A 19,997-nucleotide genomic window follows, 5' to 3' on the forward strand; every position below is an offset into this window, starting at 1 on the left:
TTGAAAGGTTAATCGAACTTTATTCTCAAACCCGTTTTATGACATTGTATTTCAATCACATGTCCCAAAATATCAATCCTTCTTCGAATATTCCAAATCGTGTCAACTTATTGAATACTTCTGATTCTACTGTGTTTTTCGATACATCCATGATAGACGAAACCCGTGGAATCCCGGATCATTTACGCGTGCAGCAGATCCCTAATTTTTTTTCCAATAAATATCGAAACATCAACTGCGACAATATGTTCTACACTGACGGATCACTTCTTGATGGGTCCACTGGCTTCGGTATTTTCAATAACAATTTAACCGTCTCCCATAAGCTTGATAATCCTGCTTCTGTTTACGTCGCAGAATTGGCTGCAATTCAGTACACCCTAGGGATTATCGAAAAAATGCCCACGGACCATTATTTCATCTTTACGGACAGTCTCAGTTCCATTGAGGCTCTCCGATCGATGAAAGATGTTAAGCACTCTCCGTATTTCCTGGGGAAAATACGGGAACATCTGAGTGCTTTATCCGAAAAATCGTATCAGATTACCTTAGTGTAGGTCCCTTCTCACTGCTCGATACCGGACAATGAGAAAGCGGACTCTTTGGCTAAGGTGGGCGCAACATCAGTTGGCAAAATTCTTGGACCAGAGGGGAACTGGGAAGGTGGTTACATTCCATTATACCCAAGGTATCGACGAATCCGTGGTTCAAGGGGTTGGATGTAGGTCGAGATTTCATTTGCGTGATGTCTCGGCTTATGTCCAATCACTATAGATTTGATGCGCGTCTCCGTCGTATTGGGCTCGGGGAAAGTGGTATCTGTGCCTGTGGTGAAGGTTATCACGACATAGAGCACGTTGTATGGTCATGCCCTGTCCACCGTGACGCCAGGTCTAAATTAGTAGCTTCCCTTGAGGCCAGAGGTAGACGGCCAGCTGTACCTGTTCGTGATGTCTTGGCGAGCCGTGACATACCCTACATGACCCTTATATACGTTTTCCTAAAATCCATCCATGCCCCAGTCTAGTCCCCTTCCCCTCCGTCTACACCCAACAAAACGACAAGAACACGTTTGAACCTTAAGCACAGATTTTGGAATCAGCAACTGCACCCCACTCGAATTCGCCACGACCTGAGAACCCGAGGCCTTCAGTGATATCTTGGCTCAGCGGCACATACCATATGGCCACTTGAACACTAGCGAACAACAACAACGAACCATAACCAGCAACTAGACCCCGCACAATACCTCCAGGACCCGAGGATACAAGCCCCTGCCCCAGCTAATGACATCGGCCATTCGAAGAGCATCAGACGCTCATGCTAGTTTTAAGTTAGACTTAATTTCAGCTCGTAGTCGGCAGCGAGGATAAAAAATTTGCTTTTAGTTTTTAAGTCACCAGATATAATTGGCGACTCTGAAAATTGAATTGTATTTGTGCCGTGTCAAATAAATGAGGAAAAAAAAGCGGTGGTCCGGAAAACTGTAATCTACTAACAAAGTTCGACCGTGGGTGACGAAACTTATGAGAAGGTTGATTTCGAGCAGCTCTCGGGACAGGAATTTTATACCGTATCAGGAAAAGGGGAGGTGGCCTATATTTTCAAAACCATCAAACTATCGAAGTTCCCGAAAAAATACCTTGTTTGGCAGGCCATATGCACGTGTTATCTAAAAAGTGGCATTTCCATCACTATGAAACCGTCAATCAAGAGATCTACTTCCAGGAGTTCCTGGAAAATCGGCTGCTACCATTTCTAGAACAAAATAACACGCTTGTGCTGTTCTGGTCGGACTTGGCAAGCTGCCACTGAGAGGAAAAGGCGAACGAGTGGTACGAATCGAACAACGTGGTTGTGGTTCCTCACCACCACAACCCTCCTAACAGCCCAGATTTCCGCCTTTTCGAACAGTGTTGAAAATTGATCACACGAAATATCAAAAAAAATAATAAATCCATCGAAAACAAGCAGCAGAATAAATCTAGCTGGCGTTTGGCGACGAATAAGGTCGATAAGACCACTGTACAAAATTTAATGAAAGGGGTAATGCGGAAGGCACGGCAGTTTGGATTTGACAAACCAAAATAATAAACGAACATTTTTTCCTTTAAATATGTGAGTTGAACTACCGAAATAAACATAGGAAGTTTTTTGTTTCATGAATTTTGACTGAAAGAAACGATTTCTTTGTCGACCAATTTTTGCGCGTTCCAGTCTTTACACTTCGTATGGAATGACCCATATATATATATATATATATATATATATATATATATATATATATATATATATATATATATATATATATATATATATATATATATATATATATATATATATATATATATATATATATATATATATATATATATATATATATATATATATATATATATATATATATATATATATATATATATATATATATATATATATATATATATATATATATATGATTCTCAATGAACACTGCTTCAAAAAAAATTGATTCAGGAAACAATGTCTTGTGTTTTCATTTTTCAACACATTCTTAAAGTGTATTCCATTTTATTGAGCACCCTGTAGAAAAGAAAATGACGGCCACTAAGTATGATATGATATGACTAGTAAGTAATATTGAGCTAAGGATAAGGAAAAATCGCCTCTAAAAGTCAGGAAAGACCAACGGTCCAACGGTGATTCCATACGGAGCTCAGGATGGCGAAAAAATTTAACTTTGAATGGTTCAAAATTATCCAGAGAAAAGCAAAATGATTCAAAACTAAGCTCAGAATTGAAACGGTTTATTATTCGTTCGGAATAGGTCTATGAGCAACGTTTACTTTATGCTTTAATAGTAACAAAAGGAAAACAAAAAAAACCTATACTAAGCCCAGAATTAGGGGAAAAAACCAACCAAGCATAAGCAAAAGAAGAATTCGAATGAAAAATAAGCCGAATAATCCCATATTAAGGTTAAAATGGCAAAAAATGCTGTCAAAGACGATAAAAGCCTATGAGTCGCAAAATAACACCTCTAAAAGAAAATGATCCTAAGTTGAGGTCAGAGTTGCTCCTAGTACCGAAAATTATAATTTCGAAACAATCTTGAAATGTCAAAAAGTGCTTTCAAAAAATATAAACAAACCTGGATTTAAGTACAGAATGGCGAAAAAAAATGCTTCAGGAAGCCAAAAACTACAATGGTTCCAAAATATGTTCAGAATTGCAAAATATCGGAAGAGCCACAAAAATATGGAACAGAATAGAAAATCATCCCATGAGGACCTCGGAACCACCACTCGTCCTGAAACCAGGCCATAAAAGAAAATAATCTCGAATTAAGTTTAAGATGGCTAAAAAGCCGGAAAAGAATTTCGAATTTGGCTCAAAACTAAAAAGAGAAAACGTTTCTTAATGGCAAAAAAAGCACTACAAAATAATTCCATGGATCACAGGAAGTGTAAAAAGGAATTGATCCCGAATTGAACTCGAGAACCCGAAAAAAGGCTTCTAAAGGCAATAAAATGGGTAAATAAGAAAGTTATCCAAGTCGCATACGATCCTAAAATAGATTCAGAATGGCGAAAAACGCCATTCTAATATATAGCATAGAAAGATTTTCATAGTCCTCGAGAAATAAAAAAGCGTCTAAAGGTATAAGACAAAATTATTTATGAAATCAAGTAAACTCAGAATTTCTAAAAAAATAATTCAAAGACTAAAGACGGCCAGAAAAAAAGCCTGGAAAAAATTCAGATACAAAACTGAAGAAATAACCGTCGGTTAAAGAAGGATAAAAGGAAGTGTTGAAATCATTGTTGCTCGAGACCTAGGTACTTTTGTCACCGTGGTCAGTGACGGATTTTTATTCTTCTATCCTTTCCTCTACACACCTATTTATAGACTTTATGCTCTTCTCTACCGAGCCTTGTTAGTTACCCCACAGAGGACAGACATTCAATACAAAAAAAAATTGAAAATCGTGTGTATAATACCCCGTTCACACTACACCGCATATCACCTGATATCAGGCGATTCATGCTACCAAGGCCATATCACCATCGATATTACCTGATATCCCATACTATCGAGCTGTCAACGGATATCACCTCGGCTACATGCTATCGCGGATATCATGTTCGAAAACCAATTCGAGCAGTTGACAACACGGCCAACAGACATTTGACGCAACCCTACAAATTTCGCACTTCGCGTTGCATGCGAGAAAAAAGGAAGGAAATATTTTTGCTATTTTCATCCCGCACATGTTGACAATTGCATATGAGAGTTCGCGTTTGTGCGAGTCAACTCGCTGACATCTCTATCCTAATCCCATCCCAAGCAGCAAAATTTGTTTCAATTATGAACTTTTTGCATTACAGCAACAAATTCTTATGCGAAGCTAAGTTGCAGCTACATTTCAGTTTCATATACAATGGCCAAAAAAGCGCAGGAGGCGGAGCCAATTGCAACATTTCCGTTGTTTCCACACAAGTTTCAAGAATTAAACAGCAATGTGTACGAACATATGCAGGGAATTTGATAACAACATGGTAAATTTTGCTTTGTCAAATTTCAGCAACGAAGATGTATCGATACAGCAACTTGCACGAAACAGCAATAAGATGACGTCGTGGTAAACAAAAGATTGTCTGTATAGCGATTGATTTTGATTATTTTCAAAAAGTTGATGAGGATTCAACTCCAGTTGTCAATTTCAATTCAATTTTCACGTTTCTACTATTTATGTCGTTTGCTGTAGAAATTTTTCCAAGTTTATCGCTCAGTTTTTAGTTTTGCTTTTCTTATCATGCTCATGCTCATGCTCAGTTTTCAATTGTGCTTATTCATTTTCTCTCAATCATAAGCACCTCAGCGCGATAGTGTAATTAAAAGCAATTTATTTCATTTCGTTTTACAGACCCAAATTTTTCTGCCTAATTGTGAAAATAGTTTATGGATGACTTGTGATCCTAGTATCAGAGGTTATTTAACATTTTAAAAGTAACAACGGGGTAATATTTTCCCCTCTTGCATTGTAAATATATTAAAATTTGCAGCAAGCGCTGTAAAGAACGTAGGGTTATCATTACAGCATCATTTCCTTATGTGAATTGATCGCTTTGCGACGTGAAGACATGGACATCAGTAAAAAGTTACAACGCAATATATAACCTCATCTTAAAAACAAATATAGGGCGAACAATCGAGCAAAAGTTGCTGTTACACAGCTTGCGAACATGACAGCAACTTTTAGTAGTATTATTTTGTGTTTGTTTTGTGTATCTCGTGAATCACATTGTTGGTGTAAAGTTTTTTGAAGCAACGATGCAACTTTAGTTGTTGCTTGTATTTTTACAATTTCATCGTTGTAACAAAAGATGTTTCTTGAAACTTGGGAATTTCGTTAGTGCAACAAATAATCACAATTTATTTTTTATTATGTTTCAATTGTTGCTTGGGATTGCTCTTGTTGTCTTGTTTTAGCTTTGACTTGTTTTTGTTTTGTTCTCTTTTCAATTACCAAAGCAAATGTCAAACAAATCAGCTCACCCTAATGTGAACGCTCGAGGTTTTATCCGATATCAGGTGATATCCGGCGTAGTCTGAACAAGGCATAAACTTGAATCAGAATACGTTAAAACACTAACGACATCTGTCACGTGATGGTGGATATTATATCAATGCTTGATCAGTGACGCGAGCGCCACGTAGTGGGAGCATAACCGCTTACGGTCCAAATGACGGTTTCAAGTTTTTACACACCTATACTGTGAGGCTACGTGCTTTTCTAGATATCAGAAAAAAATGTCTGATGAAAAAAGAAACAAAATGGCGGACATACTAACAATCTCTCGTGCTGCATTGGGATATTTTATTTTTTATAATTATTGTTGAACAGGTTTTGGCAAAAATGCAAGCGAAAGACGCACCCGAAAACGAAAATATTTTTGTGTGTTACAACAGGTAAAATAGAAGGCCTAGTCGAGCACACCGTTTGAGTTGGCATTGAGAAATCACTAAACGACATTCCAAACTCCCGTTCAAATTAATGCAAAAGATTCTCCTGTCGATTTTGCACCTAAAAAACAATAAAAAAAAACCTCACTTTGAAGCTTCTTATGAGGAGACTCCGTTAAACTGAATTTAAAATGGCAAAAGAAAATGATTTTGATAAAAAAAAACCCAAAACATATGAAAACGCTTCTGGTTGTTAGAACAATCTCGAATTGAGCTCAAAACAGGTAAAAGTCACTTCTAAATCATCCCAAATTTAGGGCTTCTGACCTTCAGAATAGCGAAGAAAATGCGTTCACAGGGTAAGAAATTATCTAGGGTATATTATCGCACACAAAAAAAAAATATCCCAAATTGAGCTCAGTATGCCTCCCAGTTAGTCTCGAGGCACAATGCTGGCCTAACAAGCCAGTTGTCGTAGGTTCGAGTCTTGACTCGGCAGAGATTGTTAGTTATAGTAAGATCGTTGCACTAGTCCCGCAATTGTCCTGTACACTTAACAGCTGCGAAGTCTGTGTATAATAAACAGAGGGTCGAGTTCCGAATCGGAATGTAGCACCACGGCTTTGTTTTGCTTTATGGGGATGAAAAGTTTCTGTAGCCCAGAAGAGACTATAATATAAAATAATGCCAAATGGAGCTCAGGAAAGAACAAAAACCAAATATTCAGAATATCAAAATAATACACTTCTCAAGACCAAACAGCTGAAAAATCCCCAAATTAAGCTTCAGAAGCAAAAAAAAGACCAATACAACTAATAATTGAGCTCTCAGGTAAGCGAAACACGCTTGCTCAAGCCAACATTAAAGCCAAAATGAAGTTGATTCAAAACTTCTTCAAGTATGAGAGGCGACCAAAAGAAAAATCGATTCCAAATGAAGCTCGGAAGAGGCCAACAAATGATCCCATATAATCCTGAATTGAGATCGGAATGCCGCAAAAAGGCATATGAAGGCCATAAAATGGCAAAAAAATGAAAAAAAACCCGAGTTCTAAATCCAAATCGCCTCAAAATGCTAGAAAAGGCTTGAGCATATAATTCCAAATTGAATTCAGGATGGCGAGAAGACGCTTTTAGGGTCTAGAAAAAAATGAAAGAATTCAGCTTAGAATAGCATAGAAGGCTTCTGAAGACTAGAAAAAAGTCATATAAAAATTCGAAAAAGAATTGACAAAACAAAATATGATTTTGAAAAAAAAAACCAGGATGGCAAAAATAACAAAAAAAAAGGAAACTGGAATTATTTTTCCAGTCCTAATTTTGCTCAGAACTGTAAAAACAGGCTTGCGACTATAAGAGAAGAAAATGATGACGAAATAAGGTCGAAAAAGCTAACACCAGTGAATTATATTAGGTTTATAATAGTTAACCCTCTAGTGCCCAATGCCGCCATTTGGCGGGCTTCAGTCGAAGCTCCGGAAAGCTTCAATTAATACTTAAAAATTGTTTATAATGGTTTATAGTGATTTTATCGAAGTCCGTTTAGAAATTAATTTGGGCACTAGAGGGTTAAAAATGGCTCTAAAGGTCAAAAACTGAAATGATTCCAAATTGAGTTTTGAATGCCGGAAACCCCAAAACATGATCCCAAATTGAGAAAGCGCTTCTTGTTTTCGGAATAACAACAAAACAGAAAAGGCCAGGAAAAAAAAATTATCCCAAACTGAGCTCCGTTAGTTAAAACTAAAAACCAGTTTTAAAAACCAGGAAATATTTAAAAAAATGAGCCTGACCCAAGAATTGTGGAAAAACACTTCTGAAGGCCGGAAAAGACTAAAAGAGAAAATGATCTTAAATGGGGCATCAAATGGCGAAAAACACGCTTCCAATGTCCGAAAAAGAACTTAATTTGAATTTGGGCTCAAAATGACGAAAAACAGAAACGGATCCGAATTTTGAGATCAGAATTGGTAGCAGCTCTTGAAGGTATGAAATGGCCAAAAGTATGAATTTGGCCCTGCTTAGAATCGCGAATAAAAGATGTTGAAAAAACAAAATCATCCTCTTATTGAGAAACGCTTCTGGCCTCCAGAATGGTGAAAAAATGGCATCCCAAAATGAGTTGAACATGCTAGAAAACGTTTTTAAACGACCAAAGATTCAATAATCTTGAATTAAACACAGAGTCCCGAAACGAAACGAAACAAATTTGAACAAACGCTTCTGGGTAATAAATTACATGACTGCAAAAGTGTATCAAAGGCCAAAGAAAAAAATTTGAAGTGCTAGCGGCTAATCAAAATGGAATTCAAACGCTCAGACTGATAGGATGCTAAAAAGTCTAATCCAGTAATCCAGTATCAGGGAACTGTAGTTCGACAATTATTTTACTATAGAACATACACGCTTAATTCGTTTCACGCCGGAACGAGTAACGATTACCTTGAATTTCTGACTGGGATCAATTGTAATCAGCAGTAATCGACCTGATCATGAGTATCAACACTCAAAAATTAACAGGAGGACTGTGCAAAGGAATACCCCATCATCTCAAATAATCTTTGCAACTTATAATCACTAATTGTCTTTTGAATGCAACGGGAAAGTTCTGTAACAATTAATAACATCAGAGTGATGGATCGTGCAGTTATTGAACATGTTTTACATCATACTCGGGCCAAGTTTTAAGCTCAGTTATTCATCCGTGAGCTAAAAATTATCGGTTGACAAGTGTAAGAAAGCAAGTACTTGCTTTAAAGACATTTCAACCTACTACTAATGTCAAATAAAACCTAGCAAATTCTAAAAAAAAATATTAAAATAAGCCCCACGATTGTTCACCAAAATGGACAAATAAACTCACGTTCTCGGAAATGTATTTGAAGTACTTTTGCCGAATGAAGCAAATTTTTATATACAGCAAGTAGATGATTTGGTTGTCACCTTTAGAAGAGTTAGTTACCAACTTTTGGATCACTTTTGGAGAATTGGGAATAGTAAACGGAGAAACAAATCAGACCCGGGGAAAGGTGAGGTTAAAACTCCTACGGAGTGGTCCGCAAGCTCAAGGGTAGAAAAGGTAGTCACGACCTCTGACAAGCGGAATACTCCTCGATTCTGTCAAAATGGAACGAAATTCTAATCCCAGTGGCGTTTAGAAAACCACTTAAGTCAAGAAACAATTGGAACATGCCTACTGGTACTGGGCGGTCGACCGTAAACAACGTAACATAAAGTTCGCGCGAACACAACTTTCGACACATTACAACTTTTTTTGCTGGCCACCGAAAACCCGAACCGAACTGATCCGATCGTATATTTTTTTCTTTGGTTACTCATTTAACCCTTTTAATACCCCCTGAACCTCGAAATTTTTGCTCGGGTAGCTTTTTACTAGCTTGTTGTTGTTGTTGTTGTGGTTGTTCATTTTCCTCACCTCGACAGCGTTCGATTGCTTGTTTGGCCGTAGCGGTAGTAGTGGTAGTGGTAGTAGTGGTAGGGTACTGAAAACTGCAGAGATACTAGCAACAAACATTGGGCCCCTCGCTGGGGTCCGAGTCTTCATCAAATGCCGTAGGTGAAACACAAAAATCATATCCCACTTTTGGCGATTGTATTTTGGCACACTCTCTCTTTCGCTCTTTTTTTTTTGTTAGACTCGATCAGAACTCTGATTTGTTCTATTAAATTACTAGTTTTGTTCAGTTTAGTTGGTTTGAACGTGTTTGGAGTTTGGGCTTTTATTTGTTCGTAACCCTATAGAAAAAAAAGGTGGTGCGGGTTGTCTTAAATTTTACGTTTCGTTTCGTTTTTACAAGCTTTGGTTTCTTTTGGTTTTGGTTGTTTGTTTGTTTGGCGTTTCTTGGTTGTTTTTGGACCTGTGCTGGAAGCTTATCTACACTACCTCTGGGAGATTTGAGACTTTAAAATTGATTCAATCGAAAACATTTTGCTCTTTTTGCTCAATTATCACACAATTCACACCGAACGAGTGAAGAAGCACTGTTTGATTTTTTCTCTCTCTTTCTCGCTTTCTCTTTCGATAAACTAAATCTTCTCGGTCGATTTCTCGCGTGGAGACGCACGGTTTTCGTTTCGAGTGAATGGGAAAATTTTGAATTTTAGCAACTTTAATTTTTTTCGGGTTTTCTGAAAGCACTTTTTCTCTGTATTGCACTGGATTTTTCTTTCTCCTAACTGACTCTAGCTGGTGCCGAAAAGTGAAGGATTTTTCCCGGTTTTGGTTACGGAAATCCTTCACGGAAAGCCAAAAGTGAACGGAAAACTTAAGGAAACGGGGAGGTCGCGATGTACTTGATTTTTTTTGCAGTGAGGTTTTTTTTTTTACTCCTGCACTAACGAGGTTGGTCCCCTGTCCTATGGAAAAGGGACCTTAGAGGGTTCGCGCGGACCAGAACTGATGCCGTACGCACTTTTCTTCCACGAAAGTCGGCGAAGAAATGACGGTGCCGCGCGTAAGAATGAAGCCTTCAGCCACGCCAGCGAGCGTCCGGGTGCGTGAAAAGAAATTCATGCATGTGACGAAAGTTGTTTAATAACTGCATCGCAATTTTACAACAAGTTAACTGCTGCTGCTGGTGAGATGCTGCCTATGTAGTGCTATCGCAGTCGCACGCGCACATACACAGGAGAGGCCACCCGCTCCGGATGGCGACCCCGGCTGGATGGCGGTGGGCGCGAGACGTTCCGGTAAGAAAATCAGCGAAGGAGTTGCACACCGACCGCTTACGCTCACATGCACACAACAACACCGTGAGGACGAAAGGGTGAATGGCGAAGGTAAGGGACAGGAGAAAACTAGATATGGAAAGGGTGCCTAGCACTAGCACCGGACGATGGCAATACTAGGATCGGACAAGGGATGTTGTAGTGCGCGGCTCTCAGTCACTCCCATCGAGAAGCGAAAGCAGAAGGATTTTTGGGAATAGTTGCCAGACGGGGATGACTTTTTGTATTGAAGCTTCTCGGAATAGTTCTTCACAATTAAAAACTACTGACGAAAGTTGGGAATTGTTTCCTGTATAAAGACAGTCACTATACAGTTTTCTTGAGTAACAGCTTATTCACTTATTCTTCAGTCGTTTTGATAAAAAATGGCAGTTGTTTGAGTTGTCATTTATTCAAATTTTTTGTTTGATATGGCATGAAACATCAATTGTCAGATTACATAGGTATTTAAATTATCATTCATGAATTTGTTAAGCACGAATCATGGGATACGTCATCAGAAATTTAAATATATATAATTATAGTATAGTATCATGAATATGAAAGCTTCAAATACAAATTTGTGATGTTTATATTGAAATTTCTAATGAAAAAAGTCTGTCATTACAAAAATTCAGAGACTTAAAGTTGACTTTTTGGCGACAATATAAATTTTTTATTAAGCATCTTATTAGAATGGAATTAAATATTGAAAACAGGCAAAACTTTCATTGCAATCTACCACTATAGTAGAATCATAAGGAAACCTTACCTATTTTCAATATTTAGTAAAACATATCCGTAAATTCATTCTGCTGAGATTAACTATTCAAAGAGGTAAGAAAGTCCACCAAGCTAAACTTTGATCGAAACCTAGGAAAAAGTCTCCACTGTATGAATTCGAACGAGATGAAAGTAAATAGGTTCAATATCCGGAAAGAACGAAAGACGACTAGACCAAATAACTCCTAAAAAAAACATTCGAAAGCCTGATGAGGAAGCCCAACATTTCCCAAACTCAAATGTCAGAAAGAAAATAATAAACGTCGAAGAGACTAAAAGAAATATTGAAATTTGAAAAGATCGAATATCAAAGAAACTGACAATAGAAAAATAGGTAAACTTGGAAATGTATAAAAAGTCGACGTTTAAACAAAACCTAAGCCCTCTTAATTCGGAATAGTTCAACAAATATCGAATAAGTCAGAAAAATACAAAAAACCCTACCTTCAGTTCTCGTTCATTTTTCGCATGCTCGTGCATAAATTCCCTGCTCTACCAAACTCGTAATGGATTCATATAATATAATTAAAATAGTTTGCAAAATTTTTCTAAAAGATTGGTATTCTCGAGCTTTGAAAAGACTAGAACCTAGAGCAAGCAAAGGTAAAATAACAAATGTCGAAAACAATTGAAACGGCAAGCCTGTTGGAAATCAGAATGAATAATATTCGAAAACTAAGTAAAAGTAAGAAAGAATAAATTTCTAAATGAGAGGCGACCGGAAGGTATTAGGAACAAAATTTCGCTAGATCAGAACTGCAGACAAAAGCAAGAAAAACACCAATATGACAAGTAGATTGAGATCCGGAACTCCGTCTGTGATGCTTCACTTTAGTGTTTAGTTTGGCCTGTACAAATAGACTCTAATTATTGAGAACTGGAGCAAAGGGTCCCAAACCCCTGGAACGGAGGATGATTGTAATAGCACTTAACCATGGTTGTTATCTAAAAATATAATGATCAAACTCCTGAGCTAAACTTTAATATAAACCGTGATGAGGAAAGAATGGTGCAGGGGAAGGGGGTTAACAAATTCCCAGCAAAAAATTTTCAAACACGGGCCCTGGCAACCTTACTTGGATGGAGCAAAGTGAGCTAACATCAGTGTTGCCACAGGTACAGATTTATCTGTAAAAGTACAGATTTTTTCGTTTTTTTCTGGTACAGATTCTGTACGGTACAGATTACAGATTTTTGTCAAAAAGTACAGATAGGTACAGATTTTTCTAAAAGGTCCATTATTTACACTGAAATATATTTCTCGGTGTACTTGAAATCACTTGGGATGCTTCCCTTAAAAAATAAAACAAAACATTTGTGTGAAACTCGGTGTGAAGGGCCGACTGGTATTTTTATGCAAACGTTGCTATCGTGCTACTGTCCCAGAAGAATCTCGGAAATCTTGAGAACAAATTCCAAATTTAATAAAAATATGTGTTAATATCATAAACTTAATGAATAATACATAGCTTCTGTAATGTTGTCAAGGTTAACAAAAGTGATCCTTCTATGCAACACAAATTTTAAAGGTACAGATTTTGGTACAGATTTTCGGAAGAAAAAGTACAGATGAAAAAGATTTTTCCCCTCCCAGTACAGATGAAAATGTGGCAATACTGGCTAACATGCTCCATGGCGTGCAGCTTCACAAATCCGCTCGTAAAAGGCGGGTCCGACGAGATGGAACTTCGACAGCGAATCGCTGCATGGAGGACCTTCGGTTTTACCACTGATTCTCGGTTCGTCTGGCGGGAAAAAGGTGAGCCTGACGGATAGTCTCCCCGATCCGAAGACGCAGCCAAATGACAAGGAAAAAACCCAGGTCACTTCGTGCTGCTGTCGAACGACTCTCCTAAAAACGGTGCGACTAAAAAGACTGCTGAGCCTAGGTCACCCACGTGAGGAAGCCACAAGCTTAGTTTGTCAACCAGAAGACCAGACTGAACGCGCAGGTCAGGTCTCAAATAGGCGACAATGGTCGACTGAGACAGCGTCTCCAAACACAAGTGCTAAGGGCCCGATCAGCAAAAATCCTTGAGACCTGGCATGCGCGGAGTCACCTGCACCGCGACAAAGGCCAGGGATATCTTATAGAGAAATGCTGGAGGTCACAAGCCTGTCGATCACCTCGATCGACTATCTGGCCTTCCTCTGAACAGTTAAAAACTGTTCACGACGCCATTGTGCACTGCACTGTGAACCAAAAATCACCCCCCCATCAGGCCTTAGTTTAGGAGCTGCCGACAAAAAGTCCTACAACTTGACTGTGCCGATGACGACGCAGTTCAAAGCCGTGGGAGCTAGCGACAGTGAAGAAGATTCAGCCGAAAATCGTAAAAGGAGTAAGCTTGAGTATTCGACCAGTCGCAACTCTCGGAGCCTAAACTTAAGAGTCGCACTTCTTCAGAAATCCAAAAAAAAAAACAATGTGTTTGGTCTAGTCACCAACAAGCAAGCGGGTGCCCCAATGGTGTTACTTAAAGCTAACAATAAACATAACTTTGAAGAGTCAATACATATAACGAAACGGGAATACAGCAATATTACATTTGAACTAGTCAGATCTTAAAAAATCACAGGAGGGTTGTGTGCAAAGCCACGACCGCAAGGTTGAAGTAGAATACTTTTACAAGGAAGATAACCCGGCTGTTTACTTGTCAGTCATTTTGAAATCGGATTGGTTTCGTATATACCGCTTGTTAAGCACAGTATCAACAAATCGTAATAAACATCACACTGCTGTGTATTTTCAGCAGCATAAAACCTCAGTTGCGGTTTATTAATAACCATTCATTATGCTCTTCCAAAAACATTTAGTAGCCTTGAAAAAGGTCGATTGCTGCAATTGCAATTTTCATTCAATTATTGCATACATGCTTTATGGTCAGATATACCCGCTGCAACTGCTACGTTAATCGTAGCCATGCCACAGTTGTGGCCGCTATACGCTGCCATTGGTATCCGCTGTCCCTGCATCAACTAGTGCGCCATCCATTGCTCCGCCGCTATCCGCTATCGCTGGTATCCACTGCACTGCTACTGCTAAGGGATGACTGCTGTTGTCGCTGTCTAGAACTATTATAAACGGCTTCGGCTGAAACAGGCTTTTATATAGGCCAAACAGCATATTTTCAATTGCAAGGTATATGATTCTGTCGACTGTGCTTGGGAAGCAATCATGTAACGACCAATCAGAGGTCGAATTTTGCGTTTTGACAAGGCTTGACTATTTTCAATAGTACAATAGTTTGAATAATAAAATTACAATCATCTTCATTTGGGATGAATCTTAGAAGATTTTCCAATCTACTGCTGCAAGAACGAAGGAAATCCATCGAATACTAACCGATTTATTAGCATTTGAAATTGGACATATTTTTAACATTTTTCGGTTTTAGATTTTCATTTTACATCCCTATGTAGCCGAACTTCCTGAGAGAAGTATTCTACTTCAAAATATAAACGATATCGCCGACAAAGAAGCGTTCGAGATAAATTAAAGTCGAATAGAGCGGATGCTCTGTTGAATAACCTTTGGACATCAACTATTGCTCCTAAAATGCCGTAGTTAGTTCGTTTAGCAGGCAATCGTAGCATCGAGTTGTTGCGCAGGACACGAGGTTGCACGTTCGTATTCACTTGCTCCAAGAGAGCGGGGCAGTCTATGCGGCCTTACAAAAGGTCTGTGGTAAACAATGTCCTGATAATGTGTCTCTACGAACAGACAGAGGCTTCAAGCGTATTAATAAAGCAGGTATTACACGAAGTAAATATTTGCTATTTTTGGTACGAATTTTATTCGGTGCAAATAAGCATCGACTTTCAGAGCTTGGTAGACGGAAGCGGTCCGTCCATGGCAGTTTACGAAGAGCAAATCTCAAAAAGCGCCGTTGAACTGATACTATTCTTTACACGCCCTTGTTGTAATGAGGGGTCCAAACAACCGAGCAGCCCCGATTTGAGGCAGTAAATATCATGATTGTTGTATGAGAGTTCGACTGTTGGGAATTTTACAACGGTTGGTTGTAATTTCGGCTTAGCAGTCATGAATAAGTAGAACGATCTGGTTTTTTACTGTCAGTGACGAAACGTCGGACAGTAAAAAAAATTAAAAGATGAATCCCAGAATTCTAGAGGCTTTGTCGACAGTAAAGGTAATGTGAGGCTCGAAAGTGAGCTGGGAACCGTTGTCCTTCAATAACTAGGCTCACGTCATTGAAACAGAGCAGGAAGTGATCCTAAGTGACTTGCCTGCGCTATTCCAAACGTAGTGTCAAAATAATAGGATTGGCAATCCCTGATAGCGACGGTTAGACAGCGACCGGTAAGTTACGACTGAAACCATAGTAAACCCGTTGATTCCAAGATTGTCATGTTTTGCGACGGCTATGCGATAGTTTTGGTTCATCGAAGACAGCTGTCAAGTCAGTGTAAATGACATCCGTCTGAGCACGTTTCACCATACTGTCACTGATGTACGAAGTGAGACAAAGCAAATTAGTAGCGGTGGAGCGACCAGCTGTGTATCCATGTTCGTCAGTGCTTATAAAAGCTTTACAGTAAGCAAGCAAAGGCTCCATGATGACAAGCTGGAACAGTTTGGCAACAGCCCAGAGCGAGGTGATGCCATGACACGATTATTGCTCACATCGTGTTTGTTGTTCTTCTTGTGTACTGGAAACATGTACGCTACTTTACAGCGAAACGGGAATATACCGAAAGTGACAGACAGCAGAAAAGACATGCAGAAGCGGAGATACCAGGTTAGTAATCTGCGTTTTAGGAAACCCGGGCTTAGGGATGATTTGAATTTGCAGCAGGCTCCAGGATTCATGACCGGACCGTGGGGTAATACTGGCGGCACGTTCAACTTGATGATCACTCAGTATCTCATCAGTGAACACACTGGTATTTTTTTTTTTTTTGAGAACAGATTATAGGAGTCTTGCAGGGTGGTTGCTTCCTTACCGTTGAATGTCCCACCTCCATGTCGATGTTGATTGACGAACCATCAGAACTGCTTGGGATGAGACTTGAGCTTCCCCTGTAGATGTTGTTGATATCGTGTGGTTGTGTGATTGATTCTCGCATAATGACATTTAGGGACAGTGTACGGCGGTGTTTGGTGATTTTTTTCAAGGCAACTCTCTCACAGATTTTAACTGCTGAAGTCCTCTCGTTTGCCACCGCTGTCAGGCTCTTATTTGGGACGCATCGGTCGATTGCATAGGCCAATACGTTGGAGAGATTTTGAGTGGCGTCTTCGACATTGACGGAGTCTAAAATAAAGTTCCAGTCGAGCTCAGAGAAAAACTCAGCGATACTCTGGTGGTCGTCATTGCGGAAGTCGTAAGATATGGTAGCGTATGCAGTGTCAAGATCGATTTTCAATTCAGCGCGCATGGTTACTAATAAAGGTTTTTACTAATGGAGCAGGAGCTTCGCACAAATATGGAGCCGTGTCCTGGGCGCTCACAAAGCAGAGGTCTAAGATGTGTTTATTCTGGTTAGCAATATGGTTAATTTGAGTGAGTGTGGCTGAGCTGTAACAATCCAATAGTAATGCAGCGTTAGGATAGATACTCGAATGATCACAGTCCGGAAAGAAAAACCCATCTCGATATTCTCTCCATCAAATCTAGGGAAGATTGAAATCGCCGAACACCATAACTTCGTCTGTTACTTTTGTTGTTTACAGCATTGAGAAAACTGAATGGCAATGAGCAACAGTGAATTCACGCTCATAAACTCGATAATTAAACCTCTTTCAAGAAAAATTGGGTCAATTCGAGAACATCCTGTCTCTGGACACCGAGAACATATCCCGGATAGCTAGTGTTCATAACAAAGCCGGGCAAAAAAGACAAAACATTACCCAAACTTTCATATTTATAAATCTAACATTAATCTACGCAACCATGACCGCCATGCTCTGCTTGGCAGAGCTTGGGGCACTAGATCTGCGAAGAAATATAACGATGCTTGGAGGTAACCCAACGGGTCACCTTAACATCCTAAGAGAGTTCAAGCAAACACCTTTAGTAACAATAGTCTCTGACTGAATGGAAACGAAGTTCAACGTGGACGTTCCATACAAAGTAATTGACACAGATCGCTCAACGTGGAACAATGGAAGGCCGAATCTCCCATCGAGCACCATCCGTTTGTACACAAAGTCGGATCCCAGAATAAATCAGGGATCTACGAACCAGGTATCAAAGCCACTATCTCTCAAGTGGCCAACTGTCTTGCAAGCAGAGGTATAAACACCACTGGCACTATAAAGTCCACTAAATGTGTTTCCAGAGTCTGGGAGTGCTGTGCAACACTTAGGGAGCTTTTCAGCCTCAACAAAGTTATGCTACTTGGGTACCCGGTCTCTGCGTAATCGAGGAAAACCACAATGACTCCACATCCGCCATTCAAGGCAAACTAAGTAAAAAAGCTAAAAATAGTATCACAATGGGAGCATGCCCAGGATTGCAGACAAGCTAAACAGTTGGTCCATCTCAACCCTGAACTACGCATTACCACGGGACTCCTCACTTGACTTTGCCCTACTCTTAATCATTTAAAGAAAATCGGAAGAATTCTAATTGACACGACCTGAGAGCTCAGCGCATTATTATATTAAGGAAAACCAAAAAGTGTGATGGTCTGGTCCAGTTTACGTGTTCTCTTCAATCATAATTATAAAATGACAGTTTGAAATAACGAAAATGAAACAAAGCGGGTAAATTCGAATTTTTTTAAGACAAACAATTAGAGAGCTAGCTGAAAAATTTAAAAAAAAAAACAATTCACGCAAAAGGCAATAACGAGACCAGAGCATTGCTTACATAAAGGAATTCAAAACGATTCAAGTTGAGTTCGTTTGAAAACCTATCCGTAAACCAGAAGTTCGAGATCCGAATTACAAGAAAATGCAAGTAGGAAGTAAATTCCACTAGAACAAATATCAAGAAGACTTAGATTCTTAAAGACTGAAGTTTAGATAGATCATGCGACAAGAACAAAGTTCGAGATGATCGAAATTAGACCAAACAACGTAAGTGAAACATTCGAATTTTAAACAACCCAGGTATACTTAGTTAAAACACTTAGTGAATCTTAGCAATAAGAAGCTTCTCGACTTCCTATTCAAAACCGAGAAAATGCCGGAAAGACCAAAATTTAACAATGCTGAAAAAATGGCAGTCAAAATATCATGATTTAAAAAAACGGACAAGTCGGTTGTATGATAGACCAGAATTTAAGCTGAGAATCGGAAAAAAAAAACCAAATAAAGAAAACACCAAATTTTGAAACGAATTAATATAGTAAACATCAAAAATATAGAAGGCTCAGTGTCAAAAAAGTTAACGTCGAAAATTTTGCAATTCAGAAAAATCGGAAGTTGGGAAGGCGACACATAACTCAGAGAAGTCTTTTTCACCATTTCTGTGAACCAAACCCTGTCAAAGGTAACAAAGATAAGAAATTAAGATCCGTTTCACGAATTCTAACCCACATTTCAAGATTAACACGACTTTTCGATTTTTGACGTAGGACTACGTCTCTCAGGAAGTTCGGCAACATACTCGGCTACATTGGGATGCAAAATGAAAATCTGAATCCGGAGAAAGCGAAAAATATGTCCAATTTAAAATGCTAATAAATCGGTTAGTTTTCGATAGATTGTCTTCGTTCTTGCAGCCATAGATTGGAAAGTCTTTTAAGATTTTTCCCAAATGCAGAAAATTGTAATTTTATTTTTCGAACTATTGTGCTATTGAAAATTGCATGCTTTTCACTGTGTTATCTATGACAAGGAATACCTTATTGGCACTGTCAGTGATAGCGCAAAGAAGGCCTGTTAGCCCGTATAGAGTTAAACAGCAAATTGGCCTTTTCAGGATGATAAATAACTAATCGAAGAGTTAATATTTTCTCTTAAAATAATTTACACTTTCAAATTTGAAACAGTTATAAATTTGACTTCATCTCCGTGTCTTAGAACGTACTGAATTATCTTTTCCTCTAGTAAGAAGCACAACACCCGAACAGCTTCTAATATCTGCATGAAAATAAGATTATCGCATAATCAAACTTAAAAAAATTGTCAAGCCTAATATGACAAGCAAATAGAATATTGAAAATGGTCAATCGTTGTTGAAACGCGAATCGATTGAGCTGATTGGCCGTTATATAATTACTTTCCCAAGCACGGTCGACAGAATAGATCATTGCATACAAAAAATAACCTCACTTTTGTGACATTTCCTACGGGTTGTTTACAAGGAGTTAAAGTATTTTTCCATTCACCGTTTAGTGGCAAAAGGAACAGCATCAGTAGTAGGTACATTAGCCGGCACTTCCTCTAATGCAAAGTTGCCGTATTTTGCCAACACACTATCGCTTTGGATTGCTGGCTTTCAAAGTATATGGGCCGTCAAATTTTCACTGCGAAAACAGCTTTCAACCGTGTTATCATTAAAATGCCTTAGTCTCCTCGGTCGGGATAGCACACCGATGCGATCAACATTATATCCAATATGAAAT

General features: G+C 38.8%; 1 protein-coding gene across 1 annotated transcript in view; it reads right to left on the minus strand.

Annotated features, from left to right (window-relative positions):
- The window catches only part of LOC129718486 (zinc finger X-linked protein ZXDB), a 38,390-nt gene extending 27,064 nt beyond the window's left edge, over positions 1 to 11,326 (minus strand). The window contains exon 1 of the mRNA XM_055669297.1: positions 9,850 to 11,326. Coding sequence (XP_055525272.1) covers positions 9,850 to 9,893 — 44 coding nt within the window. The 5' untranslated portion in view covers positions 9,894 to 11,326. The remainder of the gene's footprint in view (positions 1 to 9,849) is intronic.
- Positions 11,327 to 19,997: the final 8,671 nt, after the last annotated feature.

The sequence above is a fragment of the Wyeomyia smithii genome, chromosome 1 (genome assembly GCF_029784165.1).
Source record: "Wyeomyia smithii strain HCP4-BCI-WySm-NY-G18 chromosome 1, ASM2978416v1, whole genome shotgun sequence".
NCBI lineage: Eukaryota > Metazoa > Arthropoda > Insecta > Diptera > Culicidae > Wyeomyia > Wyeomyia smithii.